The sequence below is a fragment of the Stegostoma tigrinum genome, chromosome 35 (genome assembly GCF_030684315.1).
Source record: "Stegostoma tigrinum isolate sSteTig4 chromosome 35, sSteTig4.hap1, whole genome shotgun sequence".
NCBI lineage: Eukaryota > Metazoa > Chordata > Chondrichthyes > Orectolobiformes > Stegostomatidae > Stegostoma > Stegostoma tigrinum.
Window position 1 is genome coordinate 14,333,502 of NC_081388.1, and position 25,364 is coordinate 14,358,865.

The following is a 25,364-nucleotide window of genomic DNA, read 5'->3' on the forward strand; positions in this document are numbered from 1 at the left end:
AACATTTAAAAGGCATCTGGATAGGTACATGGATAGGAAGGGTTTAAGAGGGATATGGGCAAAATGCTGGCAAATGGGACTACATTAATTTAGGATATCTGGTAGGCATGGGCGAGCTGGACCAAAGGGTCTGTTTCCATGCTGCACATCTGTATGTCTAAATCCCAATTTGGATATTGACAGTTTTTCCCATTACTACAAGGAAATGCGTCAAAGAAAAGGATCGTGAAATGACCACAAACACCAATGTCAGCACCAAATCTCCAAACAGGATAGCAGTATCAATTTTAACTAGAAATTCACTGATGCTTCCATGGGAGAGTCTAGGGCCTGAGCGTGTAGCATCAGAGTGAGGAACCCTTTAGAAATGAGATGAGGAGGAATTCCTTCAGCGAATCTGTGCAAGAGACGGCTGTGGAAGCCAACCCATTGAGTGTATTTAGGACGGAGATGGACAGATTCTTGATAAATAAAGGGATCAAGGGTTACAGGGAGAAGGCAGAAGAGTGGGGTTGAGATAAATATCAGCCCCGATTGAATGCTTAAGCAGATGATGGGCCAAACAGCCTAATTCCACTCCTGTATCTAACAAACTTATAGATGGGCCACAGCCTCCAGCAACATACCTCACAAGGAAGAAGAGTAGGCCACTCAGGCCTTCACATCAGGTCCTGCCTTCCCAACAGGAATTACTGTTGTCAGTTTCATTTGTGCCAAGAGGATATTTTTCACATGTTGTTGTCATACATTGCAAAAGATATTCCCGTTAGCTTGCCTCCCTCAAAAGACAGGCAGGAGACATAAAATTGACAACCACACACTAAAACTATCAACTTATTTTTACACCCCAAAAACAGACACCATTTGTACAGCAATATCAAAGTACAATTCTGTCACAAAAAATTCTCAGGACTTTATGATGCATAACTCATTTTGTTTCCACTCAAACTAAATCAGGTTAGAGAAATAAATGACATTTTTTTGAAGGAGTCGACAGGTTGTACTCCCAAACTGCCAGCAAATTGTCACGTTGTTCCTGAGGCCTTGGATAGTGAGGGTCAACCAGAAGGGCTGTTGCACACAGGAGCTCAAGTACTTGCTGTCGGGGATCACGGTTCAGCAATTGGAAGTTGGGAAGCAAACTTTACCCGTCCAGAGCCTAGGAATAAACTGCTGTCCCTGTCCAATTCCTCCACCCCACCCCTCCTACAGGGCCAAAGGCACCATGATCTTCTGGATGCGTAACTGCTTAGCTACTGAATAAGTGGGGAAACCACACAACCCAACCAGGGTATCATTAAACGTCGCCACAGGAATAACTCACAGTGGCAACAGCTTGAGTGCTGGAATCTCTGGCTGGTGAATGGAGAGCGGTCAACAGAACAGCCAGGCCCAAACCTGCCCAGGCCCATCACTGACCCCGATTGTAAAATAGCAACGACTGGGACGATTATGGTACAGATAAGGCCTGCCAAAGCTGGCGAATGATGAGAGTTGCCAGGGACTTACTGATCCCCAGGGTCATTGCTCTGACAGGCCTCAATCATTGGGATATGATCTACATTTCCCCATAGCAAGCAGTGAGACACACCAGGAATGTTTTGCTGGATCAGAGTGTGGTCAGAGATTGCCCCTTTTTAAATGAACTGTTGTTTCTTCCCCCAACAACCCACTGTTTGTCCCCCTTCTCCCCAGTTTCCACTGAGGGGAGAGGAATTAACTTGGGGCCTGACAGATTCACAGTGAGATCAGACAACCCATTATGTTATGACCATGAGACAGAAAGTTGGCTTATCTTTGCGGGTCATTGCAGATAGACAGGGGGTAAAGTACTCTCGTGGCCTGGTTTGCATAAAAAGCGATGGGGCAGAATATGACAGGATCAAGGATCAAAGACCCATGCACTAGTTATTATAGCAAGGAGAGTGTATTAACCAAGGTGCAATATTCACGATCTTGGACTTTGCAAGGCCAATGAATTACTTATTGATATAGACACCGCAGTGTCCATGACACTCAGTTCCTTCACCCTGACCCTTAGAAACCGCTTTGATTTCTTTATGTATTCAAGCTAGTTTATTTTTATTCAGAGTGATGCAAGGTTTGAAGGGAACTTTATATGTATATATAAAAAACAGCCAGTTTGAAAGGAAGGTCTAAGTTTCAACTGTCAGAGTCCAGGCGTTTGAACTTTGCTGTCCAATCCTCAGACAAAGCCAACTGGTCAAATCCCCAGGGGTAAAGCCATGCTGGGCTCTCTGTCCCAGGCAAGGCCCTGAGTCTGTTACAGGCATTAGACGAGATTAGCAATATGTAAAATTCAGCATAGCGCTAAATCAAAGTCAGGAAAAAGGCCATCCGACGCAGTGAAGATCTTCCCAGTTCCCCTGTAATCTGCAACTTTGTAATGTTGTCTGGAAAGGCTTAACAGTAACTACACCTGCCCCCAAAACACTTCTACATTTCAGGTTCCTCAGGTCTCACCTTCCTGAGAGGTTAACACAAGTTTAATTTCTCAACACTTTGAATACTTTCTTTTCCTGGAGCTAAGGTCCCTCTCATCACAGAGCTAAACTAATAATAAATAATAATGGGCTACTTTCATTTCTCTTCACAGGCAACTTAGCTTCTGAAAAAGACAGAAACACTGACCTCCCTGATGAGGAAAGGTAACCTGATGAACATACTTTAAGATCTCAAAGGGTACCTGGCCGTATCGGCAAAACGGATGTTAAGGTGTTTCAATGGAGCTATAGATTTTTCAAACAGGGCACCAAGTCGAAATGAAAAGGGTATCAGTGGTCACACCTGCGTCTTCGAAGCAGAGGTTGTGGGTTTGATCCCCACGCACGCCTCACACAATCCTGGTATGTTGGGTGACAATAAAGCAACGGGCTCGCTGCTCTCTCAGGCAGACACAGAAGCTGTACAAGACTTTAGTTTGGCCACATTTGGAATATTGCATGCCGCTCTGGTCGCTGCACTATAGGAAGGATGTGGATACTTTGGAAAGGGCGCAGAGAAGTTTTACCAGGATGTTGTCTGGTCTGGACAGCCTTCGTTATGATGAGTTGGGTAAATTCGATTTGCTTTCACTGGTAAGATGGAGGCTAAGGGGCAACCTGATAGAGGTCTACAAAACTAGGAGAGGCATTGATAGGGTGGATAGTCAGGGGTTCCCCCCCCACCAAGGTGGAAAAGGTCAACTACAAGAGGGCACAGGTTCTAGGTGAGAAGGGGAAAATTTAGTGGAGAAGCGCAGGGGAAATTTTTCACACTTTGGGTGAGAGTGCCTGGAACACGCTGCCAGGGTAGGTAGTGGAAACAGGCACGTTAGCAACATTTAAGGTGCATCCTGGTAGACACATGAACAGGAGACAAACAGATGGATCGAAACTGCATATAGGCAATAAGTAGTGAGTCTAAATAAGGCTTAGAATCAGCGCAGGCTTGGTGGGCTAAAGGGCCTGTTCCTGTGCTGTACCGAATTATAGTATACAAAAGATCCTGGGGTACAAATTAAAGAGGAGCTCAAGAGATTTCCCTCAGGCTTCTGACTTTATATTCCCATTGACTGAGACCTCTCTGCCCTTTTGGGGGGACTGAGAGAACCTTGGACTTAACATGCTCTCTAAAAGGTGATAACTCCCACAGGCCAGTGTTTTGAATAACACACTAAGTAGAAATAAAGACATTAGTAGCACAGAGAGCTGAATTTGGACTTGAAACTGGAGGATTTAGTCTCATGTACTCATGGAAGCAGACGTGAAATTAGTTGGTGGGCCCTCCCTCTAATCCCTCAATCATTTTGTTTTCCCTCTGTTCACTAGGTACAAGACGGATTCTTGATGCTTTATCAGCCTCGTAGAGCAGTTCCCAGGTACAGTCCTCCACATTTTGCGATACAGAAGGCCCTTCGGCCTCATTGGTCCCCATCCCCGAGAAGGATATGAGATAACGCTGGGCCCCGTCTGGTTTGCACAGCTCCTCTCTCACCGTGCACTTCACTGGAATGTAGCGCTCGATAATAGGCAGGAACGGATCTGCCGCATTGTCTTCTTGAATCGGAGCCTAAAGAGAAAAAAGAGCTGATCAGTCACTATTGGTTAATGTTGAAAGTAAAAAATCAGCAAGCAAGGTGTCTGCAGCAGCGAGCAGCTCTACAGTCTGTTCCCTGGGATGCACGTACAAAGTTAGGATCAGAAGTAGGCCATTTGGCCTGTACAGCATGCTGCAGTATTGAATAAGATCAGTCTGGGTTTTGAATTCCACATTCCTATCTACCCCCCCCACCCCCGCAATAACTCTGGATTCCACTGGTTAACAAGAATCCATCGCCTCTGCCTCAAAAACATTCAATGACCTATTCTCCACCAACTTCTGAAACAGAGGTCCAAAATCGTTGAGAGAAATAAAAAAGTCTCTTCTTCTCCTCTGGCCTCAAAGGGTAACCCCGATCTTCAAAAACAGTGCCCTCCTAATTTTAGATTGACTCACAGGAGGAACCACCCTATCAATGTTCAACACCATTGAGGACCTTACATACCTCAATCAAAGTCCAGTGGAAACTCCCTAGGAGCATTATAAAATAATAAGTTTCATGACTACAGAATTTTCAAAGTTATCTGGTCCTCATCATGTTGCTGTTGATGGAAACATACTGAATGTAAATTGGTTTCCAAACTCTACTTCAGCAACTAAACTGGAAAATACTGCACTGGCTACACTGTGCCTTGGAGATCTCAAAGTTACATCATGCCTTTTATGACCATGAGCTTTTCCTCTCGTTCTAAGTAACTAAGCCTGTTAGCTTTTGTCCCTTAATCCTATTCCCTTCCTCATTTTATTTTAAGTTCTAACTTTGCTTTAATGGCTTCTAGCACTTTTCCAATTTTCACTTTCTTAAAAAAAATCTTAATCTCTTTCTATCCTTTGGTGTCATCTCCCTTGCTCATGGGGACCAATCTAAAGATGACTATTTGACAGGCTCTAACTCACTATGCATTGCTTCCCCGCTGTAGATTGTTGTAGAATTGGACAAACACAAGGTAAAAGTTATTTTTTAAATAAAAGTATTGGGAAAAGACAAAAATGAGCAAACTATAACAAATAAAAGTAATGAAATATGTATTATCAAAATATAAGACTGAAATGATGCTAAAAATTGAGTAAACTAAAATTAGAATAAAGACATTTTACGACAATAACAAATCTGAGAAAAGGTCCTCAGAATAAACAATTTGCCATAGTCCACAAAACAAACCAGCATCTCTTTGCATTAGGGAGATACACAATGGAGTTCATCCAGCTTTATAGCCTGATGTACAGAATAAAACCAGAATGCATTATGCATCTATAATTCTACATTAAATACAACAAAGATATTTAAAAATACGAGAATAAAAACACATAAACATGATGCTAAAATTACACGAACTCAGAATGAAGTTTTTTTTATAGATTTAATTGTAATGGCAAAACATTAGATAAATAAAACCAGATTATATCACCATTCTATAGAAAATATAAGAAATATATTTTAAATAATAATTCTCACAGTTTTAACACACATATAGCTTGGGAGAGTAACCTCACTACTTTTACAAAGTACACGGGTGAGCACTTGAAATGTCATAATATTCAAGGCAATAGGCCAAGTGCTGGAAAGTGGGATTAGTATATATTTAGTTTAAATTTAGAATTATAGAGTTGTACAGCAAGGAAACAGACCCATCGGTTCAACTCATCTATGCTGACCAGATGTTCCAAATTAATCTTGACCCTTTTGCCAGCATTTGGCCCATTTCCCTCTAAACCCTTCCTATTCAAGTACCCAAGATAATAAAGTGTGAAGCTGGATGAACACAGCAGGCCAAGCAGCATCTCAAGAGCACAAAAGCTGACGTTTCGGGCCTAGACCCTGCAGTTCCCATTATCTCTGATACTATTCAAGTACCCATCCAGATGCCTTTTAAATGCTGTAATTGTACCAGCCTCCACCAGTTCCTCTGGCAGCTCATTCCATACACGCACCACCTTCTGGTGAAAAAAGTTGCCCCTTATGTCTCTTAAATCTTTCCCCTCTCACCCTAAACCTATGCCCTGCAGTTGTGGATTCCCTACCCTGGGGAAAAGACATTGGCCATTCACTTTTTCCATCCCTTCATGAACCTCGATGAAAGGTCACCCCTCAGCCTCTGATGCCCCAAGGAAAATAGCCCCAGCCTATTCAGCCTACCCCTACTGCTCAAACACTCCACCTTAGCAACATCCCTGTACGTCTTTCTTTGAATCCTTTCAAGTTTCAAGGTCTCCTTTTAGACTAGATTTACACTTAGTGTAGATTTGGCTGGTACAAATCCAATGGGCCGAATAGCCTCTCTTGCTTTGTATGAGTTAATTATAATGGTTAATTTATGGTGGAACAAATACACAATGTTTTAAGAATGACTATTTCGAATGAATTGCAGTTTGCCAGCGAGCTGTGCGCTTTTGCTCTCCACCTTCAGTGTTGCAATGACCTGACACTCTGTACCGGGCTGTAGTTTCTCACTGAGCCAGCAGGCACTGTCCCGGAGCAGGGCAGCGATCCTGGCCGCTTGCTGAGGCGTGTCCTGCCCGCAGCCCTGCAAGTACCGGTCCAGCCCGTCCAGCAAGAGCAGAGAGGGCAGCAGGCTGCGGGGGCTCTCATGCAAGCACGCTAACGCTTCCAGCAGCCCCCCCGCCGTCCTGGGGTAGGCGAACTGAATCCTCCGGAGGCTACCGGGCTCCAGCAGCAGCAGCGGGGCGGGCAGCGCCTGCACCGGGCTCGGGGAGAGGAAGAGCACTCGCTTCCCCCACTGGCCTGCGGCTTCGGCCGCCGCCAGGAACAGGAGGGATCTCCTCCCAGGGGACTCCTCACCCAGCAGCAGGCAAGCCCCTAGGTCCCTGGCTCCCCAACCCTTGGCTATATCAATCCTGCTCTCTGCCTCGCTGTGAGAGCAGAGAACATGCAACAAAACCTCCGCCATCCCTCATTCAAAACTGATGCACTTCCTGGTTCACAAGTAACAAAACCCCGCTTTGGATACTTTCAATATATCCATTCCCAGGACCTCAGACTGCCGAATACTAAAGCAAAGTTTATGCTGAACTTCCGAAAACAGTTGGGTCCAAATTTGGAATACTAGCATCTTAAATGCTATTAAAATTGCCCAATTTATCTGCAAATTTTTTTGAGGGGTTCATCCGCCTCACAATCTTCATTGGCTGTGCAAGCTGTTCATTAAGTTCTGCAGCAGTCACACGAGGCTGCAAACTGTTGCTTTCCCTCAGGTAGAGCTAGACCTGCTGGTTTTTTATTTCTTTAACTAGGTGATGCTCAACTTCCAAAGTGCATTCCCTGACCCACTCCTCATTGCCAGTATTTTTTTGTAAAGATCTTTAAAAAAAAATAGAAAATATAGAGATAGTAGGAAATGCCGATGCTGGAGAATATGAGATAACAAGGTGTAGAGATAACACAGTGTGAAGCTGGATGAACACAGCAGGCCACGCAGCATCAGAGGAGCAGGAAAGCTGATATTTCGGGTCTGGACACCAAAATATAGGGAGACACCGTTTAAGAATTGAAGGCCAATCTGCTAAATGATATAAATAAAAACGTTTCTATGAAAAACATTCTGAATTGATTTCAACTCTGGTCTGCAAATTAAAGGGGAAGTGGTATATAGTGAGACTAGCCACCCAGAACCACAGACTAATGGCCTGAGGAAATGAGTTTAATCCCACCATAAGAAGTAAGAGCAGGAGGAAGCCATCAGGCCCCTCAACCCTGCTCTGCCATTCAATAAGATCATGGTTGATCAGTTTCATGCACTTAGCTCCGCTTACCCATGTGTTCACCATAATGCCTAATCCTTCCACTGTTCAAAGTCCTATCATTGCCTTAAAAATGTTCACTGCTTCACTGGGCAGGGAATTCCACAAATTGACAACTCTCGGGGGGAGATGTTCCTCCTCAACTCAGTCCTGAATCTGCTCCCCTTTATTTTGAGGCTATGCCCCTAGCTTTAGTTTCACCTGTGAGTGGAATCAACATGCCTGCTACCATAGCAGCAGATGCAAGTTAAATTAACACAAAGGGAAAACTCTTATTAAAAAAAATACTCATCAGGTTCTTCAATACCATTTAGGGGACGGAGACAGAAAATTTACAAAGAATCCATTCAGCCCACTGTGTCTGCATGGCTGAATACATTAGCCACTCAGTGTAGTCTCACTTAGCAACACCTGGCTATAGTCTTGCAGGTTACAGCATTTCAGGGGCAGATCAGATTCCTTTTGAAATGCAAAGGGTCTAGGCCCGAAACGTCAGCTTTCCTGCTCCTCTGATGCTGTTTGGCCTGCTGTGTTCATCCAACTCGCCACCTTATTATCTCCAATTTTCAAAACCTGATAACATTCTTGTGTATCTTCCCTGTGCTCTCTTAATGAGAATTATGTACTTCCTGTAATGTGGTGATCAGATCAGTGTAGAAAATTACAGTGATGGCCTAATCAGTGACTTATATTGTTCCAGCATACCATTCCTCTTTTTTTATTCACTCACGGCACATGGGCATCACTGACTAGCCCAGCATTTATTGCCCAACTCCAGTTGCTCCTGAAAAGATGGTGTTAAGCTGCTTGCTTGAACCACTGCATTCCATGTATAGGCCCATTAGAGAGGGAATTCTGCAATTTTGACCCAGCGGCACTGAAGGAATGATGATATCTTTCCAAGTGAGGATGGTGAATGGCCTGGCTTTTCAATATCTTGCCCAATGGAGGAAAGCATTCACTTTAGCTTTTTTATGAACTTACCTCCACATCCTGCCATCGTTAAGCACATGTCAACATACACTCAAAGGTCTCTCACTTCCTCAAAACCCTCCTGTTTGTGGTATATTGCTTTGCTTTGTTTGTTTTTCGCAAATGCATAACCTCACTCTTCACCAAATCGAATTTTGACAAACAACTTAAATTTTATTTGCATAAAATTCTCAGAGACACTGTCTTAACAGAGAACTCCTCAGGAAGGACTCTGACTAAACGTGCTCAGAGAGAAGATTCTCAATAAACCAGAGTGCAAGGAAAAGGACTTTCTGGAATCAACCACTGTTCTGCGGGAAGAGTCGTAGCAGTTGGTAAGTGGCATTAACAACTAGTGAGGAACAAGAAATCTCTCACTCATTCAAAGCCTGCACGAGCTACTGACTCCACCAGTACAAACAACATTCAACTACTGAAGCCATCTAAGCTCCTGAATTCATCTTTTGAACTTCTTCACCTTAGAAAAACAAATCTTCAAGCAATTAACAGGCTGCAAGAGATTGAGCTTATTTATTTCAAGAGCTGTTTCAGGTATGATGGTCCAAATGTGCTCACCTGGCACCGTAACAATTCTGTGGTTTTTCTAATCATTATAAGTATCTTTTATCAGCATCTACATTTAATCTTTGTGTCTTTATTTTAACTAATAGTTATCACATTCCTCTCTCATTACTTGACATTGTGTAATTAACTAACCTTTGATTTTATATGAAGCCACATGTTTACTGCTTGTTATTTTCAAAAGCGGAACACTCAAAATTCGAAGAGGGGGAAATAAATGAGATATATGAATGTGCAGATCACGTACCACTCTTTCGACATCGCAGCAGGGTGATGGTAGATTCTAATGAATTAGAATCATTCACTCATAGGGCTAAATAACAACTCAAAGAAATTCAGACATTGTTAATCAGAAACAAGAACAGAAATTGCTGGAAAAGCTCAGCTGGTCAGGCAGCATCTGTGGAGAAGCAGTGTTAATGCTTCAAAACATGGTTCTTCTTTGTACGACTCAAAACATTACCTCAGTTTTTTACCCTTCCACAATTGCTGCCAGATCCGCTAAGCTTTTCCAGCAATTTCTATTTTTGTTACTTATAGGGACTGTTGTTCAATGCTTGATGAAAATTCTCATATCAAATTTAATTTTTGATCTTGTGCCTCTGACAAATGCAGAGGAGCTAGGAATATGGAAATAGTGGCAATGGCATGGACTCATACCTCAGAGGCCCAGGCTGCCTATTCTGGGGATACAGCTTTAGGTCACACATCAGCAGCTGATGGAAATTACATTCACCTGATAAAGTGAAACTTAAGCTCAGTAGTAATGACCTTGATAACTGAACATCATTACTGACATTAGTTTTTGATTTACCAGTTGAATTGTTACCTTGTAAACTGGGGATAGGGTGGTGCATCTGATGCCGGATCAAAATATTGCATGTAATTTGCTACTTTTCAATTATTGGGATTTTGTGAGGCAATGGTGTTGTAGTAATGTTGCTGGATGAGTATTCCAGAATTCCAGGCTAATGTTCTGAGGACATGGGTCTGAATACCACCGTGGCACATTTTGAAAACTCAATGGGAATTTGGAAATTTGACTACGATAACTGTTAAGACCCAGACAATGTTCTGGGGACCTGGGTTTGAATCCTGCTATGGCAGATGGTGGAATCTGAATTCAATAAAAATGTGAAATTAAAGTCTAATGGAGATTATAAAACCATTGTTAATTGTCAGGAAAAACACATCTGCCTCATTAATGTCCTTTAGGAAAAGAAACTACCATCCTTACCTGGTCTGGCCTACATGTGACTCCAAACCCACAGCAATGGGGTTCACTGTTAACTGCCCTCCTGGCAATAAATGCTGCCTAGCCAGTGATGCCCTCATCCAATGAATCAATAATAAAAAAGGACAACACAAGAGCAGGATGCAGTGTGGATAAAAGTTTTCATCCTAGCTTTAATTGAGTAATAAGGGAAGACTGGAGGAACTTGACGTTTTCAACCTGAAATGAAGAGGTCCTGTAGACAGATATTAATTAACGAAACAGAAAAGACACATCTGGAATATTGCCATGAACTGAAAAAAAATCACAAAGTAGATATGTATAAACTAGAAAAAGGCACATTTTACATCAAATTTTTATTTGTGATTTCTTTTTAACAGCAAAAAAGGCAATCTATCCAATTCAGTTCATCAGAACCCCTTACACCAATGTTTCCTTTTTCCATTCTTGTCCATTAATTAAACCCTTTGCACATAAAGTTATTTTTCCAAACCTCCTTTCTCCATAAACCACCTTTCTAATCCACTTGGCCTCTAAAGTCCCATTTCTCCAATTCCCTCTTTCTCTTCAATTCTATTCCCTCTAATAAATTCCCTTTTCTCTGAAATAACCTCCCATTACTCTAAAACTCCAATTCTCTATTCAATTGTTTTCCCTAAATTCCTCTTCTGAGCTGGGATCATAGACCAAGATCTATATTCCACCAACATTTCCAAGGTTAATACTAGAGATTACCTGGCTAGACGCCTGCTGAAATGTTAGTCTTTGTTTTTTATTCATATAGCAGACGTGTGTATCACTGGCTGGGTAAGCATAGCCCATTCCTAGTTTCCCTGGAGAAGATGATGGTGATCTGCTTGGGGGCAAATAGGGATAGGGAATCTGTGCTGGTCCAGACACTAAAGCCTACTTCCAACAAATGAAGAAAAAAATTTCAATGTAAAAATTAAATATGAGGATATCAAGCGCTGGAGCCCATGACTATTTCCTGTGACAGCTTGTTTCATTGTGAGATTGTTTTTAAAGGAAAGTTGATGCCCTGCCTTGGAACACAAAGTCATTTTATTTTAGATAGAATCATCATAGAATTCCACAGGATGGAGGCAGGCCATTCGGCCCATCGAGTCCACACCAATTCTCTGAACAACATCCCACTCGGACCCCCTGCTCTGTAACCCTGCATTTCGCATAGCTAATCCACCTACCCTGCATATTCCTGGACACAATGGGCAATTTGGCACCGCCAATCCACCTAATCTGCACAACTTTGACTGTGGGAGGAAACCACTGTCGTGTAGGGAGCAAAAGCAGGCCATTCGGCCCATTTAAACTGCTCTCCCATTCAATGAGATCATGGTTAATCCAATAATGCTTAAATCCACTTTCAATATCACCCTTGATTCTCTTATCAATTAAAAATCTGTCCATGTCAGCCTTGCGTATATTTAATCATGCTTCCCCTGCAGTAAAGAATTTCACAGATTGACTACCCTCAGCAGAAACTGGTGTTCTGTTCCCTGTTCTCCACAATCCTCAATCCCTTTCCCATTGACAGCCGAAGCGGCTTGGCCTGTGTTCATCCAGCTTCACACTTTGTTATCTTGGATTCTCCAGCATCTGCAGTTCTCATTATCACTAAGTCCCTTCTCTCCCTGATCCTCAATTCCCTTATCAAGTCCCATTTCTTCCATCACACCTGTCCATGAGGACCCAGTTTGCTGCCACTCTCCAAGTTGGAGGCAATGCTTGGTTGAGAAGTTGGGAAGAGAATAGAACTCCCAGAATGCACTAGGGATGGGCGGGGATTATTGGCACATGCGCGCTGCGCCCCATGCGTTGGCCAATCAGAGAGCGGCAACGGGACGTCACGTCGGGCCCGGGGCAGGCGAAGGAGTCGGAGCAGCGCGCGCGCGCACGGGGGGAGCCGGGGAAACGGTCTGTTTCATTCTTCCCCTCGGTTTGACTCGACACCATCGCATTCTTAAAACCCGGCTCCAGCGTCTCTGTTCTTTTGTTTTCACTCCTTTCCGATTTACCGGCGAGGTTCCATCAGTGTTGGGTCCGCCCGCCGGACGCCGGCCTCTCGCACGACCGTTGGTCCGCGTACGCGTCGACAGCCTCGCTGATTGGACGGCGTTCGATGCTAGTCTGGTCACTGATTGGGTGCTGCTCGAAATCCTTGCGATTGGGCGATATTCCGAGCAGACCGGGATCGTTGATTGGGTGTCGTTTGGAGCGCGCTCACCGATTGGTGGACCCGGAACCGTGTTCTGATTGGTCATATTGATATCCCGTTTGTTGTTTGGCTAACGAAGCCGTGCCCCCATTGGCTGACGCTGAACTGCTTTGTTGGTTGGTTGCTCCAGCGGTTCGTTCGTTGATTAGTGGACGCTGACCCGTTCTCTGATTGGATGACGATGGCGCTGATTTGTGTCCTAGTTCTCTTGCTCTCTCTGAACAGCGCAGGCGCCGTGGAGGTGAAGCGACCCCAGGGGGTCTCCCTATCTCGTGAGTAATCTCCATCAACAAACTGTCTTGTGCAATGCAAACAATGCAATAATATCAAGGGTCTGCATTAGTGACAAAGCAACATGACACTTTTGCGTCGTGCTTCTAATGATCCAGTAATCCAGGTGAAATGAAGTCCTAATAACCGTAGCCGCTGCTACTCCTCTCTCAGATGTACACCTGTAAAGGTATTGGAATACAGACGTATTCGTGTAGCAGACCTGTGCATTATTCCTAAATTTGGCAGCTCAAGAGATCCAGTACAGCCAATATGTACATTATTGCAAAATCTTAATATGTAGTGCTACAAGGCACTACATGGGCTATATTACTTAGAAACAGCCTGGTACGCTCTACCAGTCCATACTTCATGTTTGTGCTGCACTTGAGCTCTTTCCCATCTTTTCTTGTCTCAGTCACCTTGTTTATCTAGCATCACTTCAGTTTTGTTTAGCCAAGTCTTTTTCAGGAGGAGAGTTCCAGAGACTCGAGCCCTCTGAGTAAAAACTTCCCATCTCTGTTATATGGGTGATGCTTTTAGACGGGTGACCCTTTTACTGACCCTGGTCCTAGATTCTATCATTGAGGAAATATCCTCTTCACGTGAGGTTGCCAACTTCCCTAAGCAGTCTGTGTGTTTCAATTAAAATTACCTCTTTACTCTTAAGTTTAATGACACCAATCCCACAAGTGACTTCTTGATTTTAATGTTTCTCATCTCTACCCACCTGTTTCCACATCATGATTTCCCCAGAAGTTAGATCATCCCTTTCTATTGTGCTAATGTCATCATTAACTAACAGGCTCGCCCCTCTGCATTTACCTTGCTTCCTGTCCTCCTCAAATGTCCAGTACCCTTCAATATTCTGATACTTATCCATGTTAAACTGCAGCCGTATTTTTGTAATTGCCAGCAGATTGTACTTATTTCTGTTTGTTCATTCCGAGTGTTATGTTCATTCGGATACAGAATCTTTAAATTTATCCTTTCATATTCTTTTGCTACCCCTAGCCTTCTCTGTTGATTTACTCTTGAACTTTGATTTTCTAACCTTCCTGTCACCTTCTTGTTAACATTTCCCTTATTAACACCTTTCTCTTTTGCCTTGTGTCTGCTCTTTCACTTACGACAATCCTGTCAATTTATTTAGTTGCTTCCTTCACACTACACTAGAGCAAGCAAGGTTCGGGTGGAGACCATCCTGTTGGTTATAAATCCCACATTTCCCATCATTGCTGTTAATGTCCCGTGATCCAAATACCACTTCTCGTCTTCGAGCCATGCGTTCATCTCTCTAATTATAAAACAAAATTAGATTTCCAGAATAAAATTTACGACTCTCTTTCTCACCAGTTGCCAGCATTCAGACACGTTGACTTCAAAGTGAAAATCTTAGTGCTACTAATTTTTAGGCAATAATTTATCCCTTTCGTTGCAGATCGGCACTTCTATGATGAGACCAAACCATTTACATGTCTGGATGGCTCCAAAACCATTCCATTTGATGAGGTGAATGATGACTACTGTGACTGCAAGGATGGCTCAGATGAACCAGGTCAGAATCATACAGTTCTGAAACTGTCACGGCAGCTCCCAATTAACAGAGGCCACGTCGCTACTTTACAGACCACCTTTGTAGTTGGGTGAGGGGACAAAATTGACAAGTTTCCTTTCCTTATGATGGCAGAGTTCAAAACCAGGGGACCTATTTTTAAGGTGAGAGGCAAAAGATTTAAAAACGAAATTAGGACAACTTTCTTGTGCAGTGGTTGGACCAAAGGGTCTGTTTCCATGCTGTATGGCATTCTGACTCTTAAGTGTTAGCAGCAAGTACTGCCTGTGGAGGAAGAACCCTGGAATTAATGAAGCAGGCCTTTGACCTGAAACATTAACCCTGTGTTTCTCTGTTCTTAGCTGCAGCCTGAACTGACCTGTTTCCAGCAGCATAGCCTTTTCTTCCATTACATTTGCAGCACCGGCAGTGTTTTGCTTACTGATAGGCATTTCTTTCTTTTTCAAGTAAGACAAAGTAGAAAATTATGTATGTTTTTCCACTAAGCTAAAAGCAGAGGACCATGGATGTTGGCAATCTGAAATACAAACTGAAATTACTGGAGATCAGCAGTTCCGCCAGCAGTTGTGGAGAGGAAATCAGTTTATGTTCCGAGTCGTATGAAGAAGGACCATATTTCGAAACATTAACTCTGTTTCTGTCTCCCCAGGTACTGGCAGACCTGCTGAGTTTCTCTGGCATTTCAGTTTTATTTTAAATCTTTTACCTTGGCAATAGAGATGTTACTTTTTTTTGTCTTAGCATCTAGGTTAATGAAGTGCTGGTACTCTGAATGTGTGTGCTATTTTAACGTAGTAATTAACCTGTTGAAAATAAGGCCATAGGAATGTTCCATGCATGTACGAACAAGAGGAAAAGTAACTGTGCAAGATTTTTAATCACGAATTATGATTCCATTGAGTTGTCTTACTGAAGGCAAACTTGTTTATATAGTGCTGTCGACTCCCCCTATTCTGTGTTGAATTGAAGTTTGTTTATATTACCAGACGCCTCAAATGGCTGAAACTGAAATTGTGTATTGCAGCGGAATTACAGGACTCGACCAGTTTACTGATTGATTGCTCCTGACTGAGGCAAATTAAGTTTAAGAACAATAGGAGTAGGAACAGAGCATTCAGTCCTTTGAGCCTACTCACCCATTCAGTACAATCATGGTTGATCTTCCTCACTGACCTCTTCTGCTTTGTTCTGTGATTTCCTTAATTGCATGAAAAAAAATGCCTCAACCCTTTCCTCAAATATTGAGGATCCACAGCTTGCTGGGTTAAGGAACTCAAAAGATTTGAATGAAGCAGTTTCTCCCTATCACAGTCCTAAAAGAACAGATTGGTGATATTGTGGAGCCTTGGGTCTCCCCTGCCAGTGAAGTCATTGTCCCAATATCTATCCTATTGAGATCTTCATAAATTTTATTTCAATGAGTGTCTCTCTCTCATTCTTGTGGAGTGTGGGGAGTATAGACATAGGTTATGTGGTCTTTGCTCAGAGGTTCCTGCCAGTTAACTGACTCTGTCTTGCCAGATTTGTGTGTGACTCAGTACGTGTAAGCAGGAAGAGATCGTCTTGTACCTCTTCACACCACCACAGTATCCTAGAGACTGGCTGGTGGAGAAGGTTTGAACACTGTCAGAGAACAACAAAGAACAGTACAGCACAGGGACAGGCCCTTTAGCCTTCCAAGCCTGCGCCGACACGTTTTACTCTTCCATACTTAAACTGTCTTCACCCACAGGATCTGTATCTCTGTACTCTCTTCCTATTCATGTATTCGTCCAGGTACTACTTAAATAATACTGTTACGTCTGCTTCCACCACCTCCCTTTGGCAGCGTGTTCCTGGCACTCACCACCCTTCGTAAGAAAAAAGTGTGCCTTGCACATCTCGCATCTCACCCCCTGAACCTGAGTTCCCGAGTAATTGATCCCTCCACCCTGTGAAAGAGGCCTCATACTTTCCACTGTATCCATACCATTCACAATCTTTTAAATTTCTATCAGGTCACCCCTCAACGTCCTGCATTCCAGTGGGGGGAAAGCCCTGTCTATCCAACCTTTCCTCATAGCTAAAACCCCCCCCAAACTAGGCAAGATCCTGGTAAACCATTTCCATATCCTCTCCAAAGCATCTACATTCTTGTATTGTGATCCACTATAACCCCTCGCATGGTTGAACTGTTTACATACTGTGTCAACAACCACTCCTAACTAGTCCTTACAAACTCTGCCCCATCCAAGCCTCTAGCAAGAAGTGAGTCACGGTCAATGTTGGGGAAGTTAAGAATCACCACCCCAACAACCCTGCTGTTTTTACATCTTTCCAAAATCTGTGTACATATTCTGTCCCCTGCCTTCTGCTGACTGTTGGGAAGCTTGTAAAATACCCCCAGCATTTTAACTTCACCTTTCCTATTCCTGAGTTCTGCCCATATTGCCTCATTGCATGCGTCCTCTGAGGTACCTTCCCTCTACAGCTGTGAGATCCTCTTTTTGCCAGTAATACATCTCCCCGCCCCTTTCACGTTGCCTTCTATCACACCCAACATCTAAATCCTGCGAGATTCAGCTGCCAGTCTTGTCCCTCTTTCAGCCAAGTCTCTGCAGTCGCACTAATGTCTCAGTTCCAAGTTTTAACCAAAGCTCAAAGTTCATCAACCTTGCCTATTATGCTTGCATTGAAACACATGCGTTTCAGACTATGTGCTGTTCTTTCCAAAAGTGTTGCCCTGCCTGTTCTTGTTCTTAGTCATGTTTGCCTTGTTTTCTACCTCTCCCTCAATTTTTGCAGCTGTTGCCCTACTCATCTGGTTCCCTTCACCTGCCACACTGGTTTGAATCCTCCCAAACCACTCTACTAAGTGTCTCCGCCACCCAAGGTCACAGTCCTGGTCCTGCCCAGGTGTAGCCTCCCCCAAAACTGTTCCCAATGCTCCACGAGTCTGAAACCCTCCCCCCACACTATATTTTCAGCCACTAGTAGAAATGCAGACAAGTGTGAGGTGATGCACTTTGGTAGAGGTAACCCGAAGGCAAAGTACAGGGCTAATGGTAAGATTCTTAGCAGTGTAGATGAGCAGAGAGATCTCGGTGTCCGTGTACACATCCTTGAAAGTTGCCACCCAGGTTGACAGAGCTGTTAAGAAGGCATACAGTGTTTTAGCTTTTATTAACAGAGGGATCGAGTTCCAGAACCAAGAGGTCATGGTGAAGCTGTACAAAACTGGTGTGGCCGCACTTGGAGTATTGTGTGCAGTTCTGGTCACTGCATTATAAGAAGGATGTGGAAGCTTTGGAAAGGGTGCAGAGGAGATTTACTAGGATGTTGCCTGGTATGAAGGGAAAGTCTTATGAGGAAAGGCTAAGGGACTTGAGTCTGTTTTCATTAGAGAGAAGAAGGTTGAGAGGTGACTTAATTGAAACATATAGAATAATCAGAGGGTTAGGTAGGGTGGATAGGGAGAGCCTTTTTCCTAGGATGGTGACGGCAAGCACGAGGGGGCATAGCTTTAAATTGAGGGGAGAAAGATATAGGACAGATGACAGAGGTAGTTTCTTTACTCAGTATTAAGGGAATGGAACGCTTTGCCTGCAACGGTAGTAGATTCGCCAACTTTAGGTACATTTAAGTCGTCATTGAATAAGCATGTGGACGTACATGGAATAGTGTAGGTTAGATGAGTTTGAGATCGGTATGACAGGTCAGCACAACATCGAGGGCCGAAGGGCCTGTACTGTGCTGTTTTGTTCTACGTTCTAAATCCTGAAAACTACCTTCAAGGCCCTACACTTCAACTTTCTCCCTAGTTCTCTCTATTCTGCTTTTAGGACCTCACCCTTTTTTTAAAAATCTGCACCGTTAGTACTAATATGTACTACAATCACTGGATACCTTCCCACTCCCCAAAACCAAAGTTAAAACTGAATGTAACCATTCCAAGACATCCAGGACCCTCGCACCAGAGAGGCAGATCACCATCCCGGACTCTCATTTGCAGCTGCAGAAACGTCTCTCTATTCCAATTACGGTTGAATCCCCTGTAACTAGAGCGTTTCTACGCTAGTTTCTCCCTCCCTCTGCAACAGAGCCAACCATGGTGCCCTGAATTTGGCTGAGAGGCCATTCCCCTCAACAAGATCCAAAACAAGATATCTGTTTTGCTGGGCAGCAGTTACAGGAGATTCCTGTACTGCCTGCTTAGCTCTCCTGCTCTGCTTAATGGTCACCCATTCCCTTCCTGCCTGTGGTGTCTGAGTCTGTTGAGTGAGCCTGTCATTCATTATCATTTTTGTTCCCATTTGCATTTCATGTTACTGCAGTATCGATCTGTGATTTGCTGCATTGTTTCTTCACTATCTCGTGTTCATTTTGCAACCCAAAGGACAAACCACAATTTTCTGACTAGCTCCAAGGAGCATGTGGCTCGTAAAGTGGACCCAGTGGGAAAAGTACTACGAGTTCCTGTTTACTTCCCAAGCATATTGCACATCCTGACAAATAATATTTACATAACTTTTGATACACATACACTGTTCAAAAATTTTAAACACTTGCAGTTTACCAATATAGTTCCTTCTGCCAGCTGGCTGCGCACATTTTGGTTTTTGCTTCCACAGGTTGTGCCTTCTCAGACCCACAAGCTTACTTTTCTATATTATTTCTAGAACTTCTGTTCTTGCCTTTTTATTACCAAGCTAACCTTGGTAAGGTGGTACCAAGGTGGTACGGTGGCCCAGTGGTTAGCACTGCAGCCTCTCGGAGCCAGGGACCCTGGTTCCAGCCTTGGGCACCTGTCTGTGTGGAGTTTGCACGTTCTCCCTGTGCCTGTGTTGGTTTCCTCTGGGTGCTCCGGTTTCCTCCCGCGGTCCAAAGATGTGCAGGCTAGCTGGATTGGCCGTACTAAATTACCTGTAGTGTTGGGCTGAAGCGACTGTTTCTACACTGTAGGGAATCTAATCTAACCTTAATGTTGCCCCTCCAATCTCCCAGAAGAGTGTTTTCATTTTGTCTTCATAAGCTTTGGTTTTCCTGCATGTGTGTCTTTTTGTTAAAGGCTTCCATTGTTGGGGTTTATTGAGTGAAAGCAGTAAACTGTACCCCCTCCAGCAGATATAAAAGACCCCAGGGTGCTATTTGATGAGCAAATGTGTTCTCCTAATGCTAATATTTATGTTGTAACCAGCATGATGAGAAACAGTGTAATGTTGCTGTTTGTGGGACCTTGCTGCACAAAATAGTTGTTGCATTTCCTACGTTATAAATGTGGCTGCACTTTGGGAGTAGCGATTTGGCTTCAAAGTGCTTTGGGACATCCTGAGGTCATGAAGATGCAGTATAAATGCAGTACTTTTCTATCTACATCAACCTCCTGCCTTGTACCTCAATTCTCATTGTGCCCTGCTTTATTACGAACTTGTATCTTTCAACACACTTTTGAAATCCCTGAATTTGCCTTCCAAAAAAAAACCGATTTGGTTTGTCCATGCCCTCACACAGCACAACTGGCTCAATGGCCAGCTCTTGCTGTCCCTGATTTCTTCTTTGTTTCTCCTGTATAGCACATGCCAAGATTTCCTGGGCTGTATAAGTGACAGTAATGTTATTGGCTGACTCGGATGTCTCTCTTTCTCCAGGAACATCTGCCTGTCCAAATGGTAGCTTCCACTGCACGAACGCTGGACACAGACCCCGTTACATTCCATCTTCCCGTGTGAACGATGGCATTTGTGGTAAGACCTCTTCTCCAAGGGTGGTACAGTATGATCAATAGTGACCTGCCCTCTTGCGAAGGGGCTAGCCTGTTGATGTGTGGGAACTTATTTTGCCTTGCTGTGTTTAATTTTTTTCTGGTGATGTGCTTTGGCCCTGCTGTACAATAACACACGGTTTATCTGTATATTGATCACAAGGTGGGGTCAGTGGTAGTATATTCTGACTACCACTAGGGCTTGTAATCCAGAGATCGAAACTAATCTTCTGGGAATTTGCATTCAAAGCCTATCACAGCAGCCGGTGGAATTTAAATTCAGTTGACAAAAATCTGAAGATCAAATCAGTAATTATGACAGTGAAACTTGTCATTTTGTTTTTGTTTGTAAAGAAAAAAAAACCATCTGGTTCACCTAATGTCCTTTCTAAGGATGGAAATCTGCTGTCCTTTCTTAGTTTGGCCTGCACGTGACTCCAGACCCACGGCCACGTGCTTTACTCTTAAATGCCCTCTGAAAAAGCCGAGCAAACCGCTCCTTTCAAGAGTGATTACGTACGGACAACAAGTGTTTGCCTCACCAGCAATGTCCACATCCCATCGAAGCATAAAAGGAGGAAAATAAATACCCAACTGTGGTTATGTTGGCTCTCCTCTCATCGTCAATTCTGCCTGCCCTGTTCCAGAAGATGATTCTATCTGGGAAGACTTTCTATCATATTAATGTTCTGGCTTAAATCAAACTTTGTGAATTTAGCTTCCTCCTTCAGGTGTTTTCAACAAAACTGTAGTCTGACACATTTTGATGGATGACTTCGTTGGATTTTAATCCTTTGAATTAAAAGGAAAGCATCGTGGATGCTGAAAATCAGAAATAAAAACAGAAAATGCTGGAGAAACCCTGCAGGTCTGATAGCATCTGTGGGCTGGAGCTATTTTCCCTCGAGCATTGGAGGCCGAGGGGTGATCTTATAGAAGTTTGTAAAATCGTGAGGGGCATGAAAAAGGTGAACAGCCAGGGTCTTTTCCACACGGTAGGGGAGTCCAAAGCTGGAGGGGCATAGGTTGAAAGTGAGAGGGGAAAGATTTAAAAGGGATCTAAGGGGCAACTTTTTCACGTAGAGGGTGGTGCGTGTATGTAATGAGCTGCCAGAGGAAGTGGTGGAGGCTGGTACAATTACAACATTTAAAAGAAATCTGGATGGGTACATGAATAGAAAGGGTTATGAGGGCTATGGGCCAAATGCTGGCAAATGAACTAAATTAATTTAGGATATTCGTTCAGCAAGGACCAGTTGGACCAAAGGGTCAGTTTCTGTGCTGTACATCTCTATGACTTACGTTTGGAAGCAGAGTTATTGGACTCAAAACATTAACTCTGTTTCTCTCCGTATGGATGTTGCTAGACCTGCTGAGTTTCTCCAGCATTTTTATTGATTCTTGGGATGCAAACCTGTCCTTAAAAGTAGTTAATGATGAGTAATCATTGTTCAGTAAAGATCCCTGGCAGCTGTATTTTTGCTTTTTGCTTTTTGTTTTTTTGCGTAAAGTTGTTCAAGTCAGTTAACCTCTAATTCCTCTGGCCACTAGTGGGGCAACGTACTAACAAATGTAGAGCTGAGCAGTATAGACAAGTAGATCTTGGGTTATGTTAGCTGCACAGAGCGGAGTTAGCCCATCTCTGTGAAGCCAGATGTTGGGGTGTTGCAGTTGAATCCTGTGCCCCCAGAATGGAGGTAGCCCTGCTCCCAGTGGCTGTTCAGTGTAATCTTTCATCAGTCCAACTCCATGTTTTTAAGGGAGGACAGGCGGTGGCAGGGAGTGCGAATTTCACACCCTATGTGGAAGATATCAATTTGCTGCTCAGAATATTAATCACACATACAATATACAAGTGGCCTATAATACCGCACAGTGGGATTTGTAATAGTTCGCCCACAAGATTAAATTGATCGCTCGCATTTTGCTCCGTGTGAGGGGATCTATTGAACCTTGAATTGTTGTGAAGCAGTGTATGTTTACACTGGTACCGAACTGAGCTTTCAGCTGAGTTTAGTTCCATTCAGGCCGTTGTCGAAGCTGAAGGAGAGCAGTGTGGCGTCTATTATAACACGGAGGGAGCCAAATGCTGTAGCAGCTCAGCTGGACTGTAACAAAGTACACGTTTAATATTGAGGAATATAATTCACTAATGTTGTTTTGGCTTCTCCTTATTCAGGTCATACTTAATTGATTAGATGACCAGATGTTCAGACACCATATGCCAAATTAGGTTGCCACTACACTTCACAGATTTATGACTCCTTCCTTTTTTAAACAAAACACATTATTTGCCCCGCTCTTTTTTTAAGTTCTCTGGTATTAGTATCCTCGGAGCCCTGCTTCCTCATCCTGATTGCAGGAGCTGGTATCAACCTCTATTTAGGCCATAACCAATTTCAGAAAACTACCGTCAAGATAGAGTTTTAACTCCACCCACGTTGTACTTTCACCTGGAAGATGGTTTCTGCTGGTCTGTGTAGTTCAGTTGTAGCCATTTGGGAGCTGAGCCATCAGCGAAAAAGTGCATTTAGGTTATCCTTAATCTTCTACTTTGAAAAGTCCTTTTCACAATTTGAACTTTTGTTGCTTGGCTTGTAAAATTTCAGTCTGTTTGCACCTTTTGCTAGGAAAATTATTAGACTTGGTTTAAATACCCCAAGGTTGCTGAGCACTCTTTCTCATTGTCTTGTTAGAACAGCACACTCATTGCATAAGTGTGTCATTTCTTCCTTTTCACCTTTTTCATAGATTGCTGTGACACAACAGATGAATACAACAGCGGTGCTTCGTGTGAAAATACTTGCAAGTGAGTATAACCTGTGTTCATTTGTGGTTGCTGTTAACGGCGTAAGAGAGAATTTCAGATGACTGACTGAGTGCTCTGTGTATTTGAACAGAGTACTCAATTTTAGACACTGGCTTGGACATACAGTCGCTCATTGCGGCTGGGATTTATCAGCCAATATACATGTTAAACCAATTAACTGTACTGGTTGAATCCTTGTTAAGATGAGATCCCTTGCTGATGATTCAAATTCATGTCTCTGTGAAGGGATTCTGTGTTATCCCCTCCCATCCCACTCTCAAACTCCCAGTTGTCCTTCCTGTCAGCTGCTACATTCTTACCCTTGCTGTCTACCTGTTCTCACCAGGATGTCATTTGCAACTGTCCCAAATTCGGTGCAAATGATTCATCGCAGAACTGTAATGGCACAGTTGTGTAAGCCTGTTGTGTAAGCCCCAGCTCTCTGAGCATTGCAACTGGTTGCTGATCTCTTACCTTCTCCCCGTAATCCTGTACATTGCATCTATTCAAACAATCATCTAATACCCTCCTGAATGTCTCTATGTCAGGAATGAAAAAGTTTTGTTCTTTAAACTTGGGGATCATTTTGTCAGATGCTGTCTCTTTCATCTTGTAACCTTTTTTAATATGTTGTTTGTTTCAATCAAAATGAGTAATTGTTTTTCTCTAAAGGCACTAGAAGTCCCAAGAGGGACATTTTTGTTTCAGCAACAAAGGAGACCACCAGACTGTTGAACAGCTTATTATTTTATTTATGTATGTACTTGTGTCACTGACAGAAATGCCTTGGATTAGCCTCAGGATTGTGTAATAGCCTTTAATTTCCGATTGGCTGTTGACCCTCCCAGTGATGTGACCAAGTGACGTGGCACAAATGAAATTTGCCTTATGAATCTTCCTGGATGTCTGAAAATTGGATTTCATTAGCAAAATCCAAATAAGATTCTTTGAAGTATAGCCTCCCCTGTATAAAAAGATGGCTTATGCCCAGAAGCACTCTCCGTGTTTATGTTCTGCCCTGTGGCCCTTCATTTCAGTCAGCTAACTTTCCAGAGTCTCCATTGTTCCTGTACTGCCTGATGTGATCAAGATGCCTTCTGAAGAAGCTTGAAACCCTCCCCTCTTCACATGTTTGTGACGCCTCAGCCAATTTTGTCCCTTCCTTCCCTGAAGTGTGTTGTTTCCTCGTTTGGAACAGCTGGGTAGTTTGCCTTTCTGGCTTTTACTGTCCGGGTCTTGATGGGTTTCAGCCAACTTACCAACTGATGAGCATCAAGACTGTGCCTAGTTCTGCCCTGTGTCACTGACAGACTGAATAGGACCCTGGCTGTTTGGTTCCTTCCCTTCATCCCAGCTGACTGACATGACAGTTTATTATAGCATCACTTCGATTCCCTTGGGTGAAATGAGCAAACTCTGTGCAGGTGAGCATTGTATTTGGGCCATTCCTTGCCACGTTGCAGGGATAGGTTTTAGGGCATCCCTGATTCGAATAACTGAGTAAATGAATCACCAACTGTGTGGAACCATCAGGAGCATTGTCAGAAACTGGCAGTTGACATGCTGCATTGAGTATATTAGCTTGGAGGTTAAGATTGGACATGTAATCTAGAGGCCTGACTGATAATTGGAGAGATCGCATTAAGACCTTAGTGGGACAGTTTGTGGAGGATTTTGGTTAATTTAAACAAATCTTGTGTCCCAACAAATAAAAATCTTGCATAAGTAATGGTGACCGCGAAACTATTGGCTTGTTTAAAGACCTCGGCTGATTCACCAATGATCTCTCAGGAAAGAAAATACCATTTTTACCAGGCTTGTCAATGACACCAGGCTCCAAAAACATTGTTGGCTTGTAACTGCCATCTAGAATGGCCTCGACAGCAGGTCATCACCTCATTCCCAGTGGATATTGTGGATGGAATAGCCCATGCTGGTATCCCAGTGACGGCTCTGTCCCGCAAACGAATGATAAAGTTTTAAAGGAAAACAAATTGGAGAACCTGAAAGAAACTCCATTGATATTTTTATAGAGTTGGTGACCACTGCCTTTGGAGCTGATAGCTCAGTAACTTTCCTGTGCTC

At 43.3% G+C, this 25,364-nt stretch overlaps 2 protein-coding genes across 2 annotated transcripts in view; one reads left to right on the top strand and one right to left on the bottom strand.

Annotated features, from left to right (window-relative positions):
• Window positions 1-765: 765 nt before the first annotated feature.
• On the bottom strand, window positions 766-7,034 carry swsap1 (SWIM-type zinc finger 7 associated protein 1). Its single transcript, XM_048521941.2, has 2 exons — window positions 6,504-7,034; window positions 766-4,071 (listed from the first exon to the last, which is right to left on the bottom strand). Exons 1-2 carry the CDS (start codon window positions 7,008-7,010, stop codon window positions 3,772-3,774), a joined length of 807 nt encoding a protein of 268 aa, XP_048377898.2. The 5' UTR covers window positions 7,011-7,034; the 3' UTR covers window positions 766-3,771.
• A 5,458-nt stretch (window positions 7,035-12,492) lies between these two features.
• prkcsh (protein kinase C substrate 80K-H) overlaps window positions 12,493-25,364 on the top strand; it is a 64,388-nt gene continuing 51,516 nt past the window's right edge. The window contains exons 1-4 of the mRNA XM_048521815.2: window positions 12,493-13,156; window positions 14,596-14,712; window positions 20,358-20,453; window positions 23,222-23,279. Coding sequence (XP_048377772.1) covers window positions 13,060-13,156; window positions 14,596-14,712; window positions 20,358-20,453; window positions 23,222-23,279 — 368 coding nt within the window. The 5' untranslated portion in view covers window positions 12,493-13,059. The remainder of the gene's footprint in view (window positions 13,157-14,595; window positions 14,713-20,357; window positions 20,454-23,221; window positions 23,280-25,364) is intronic.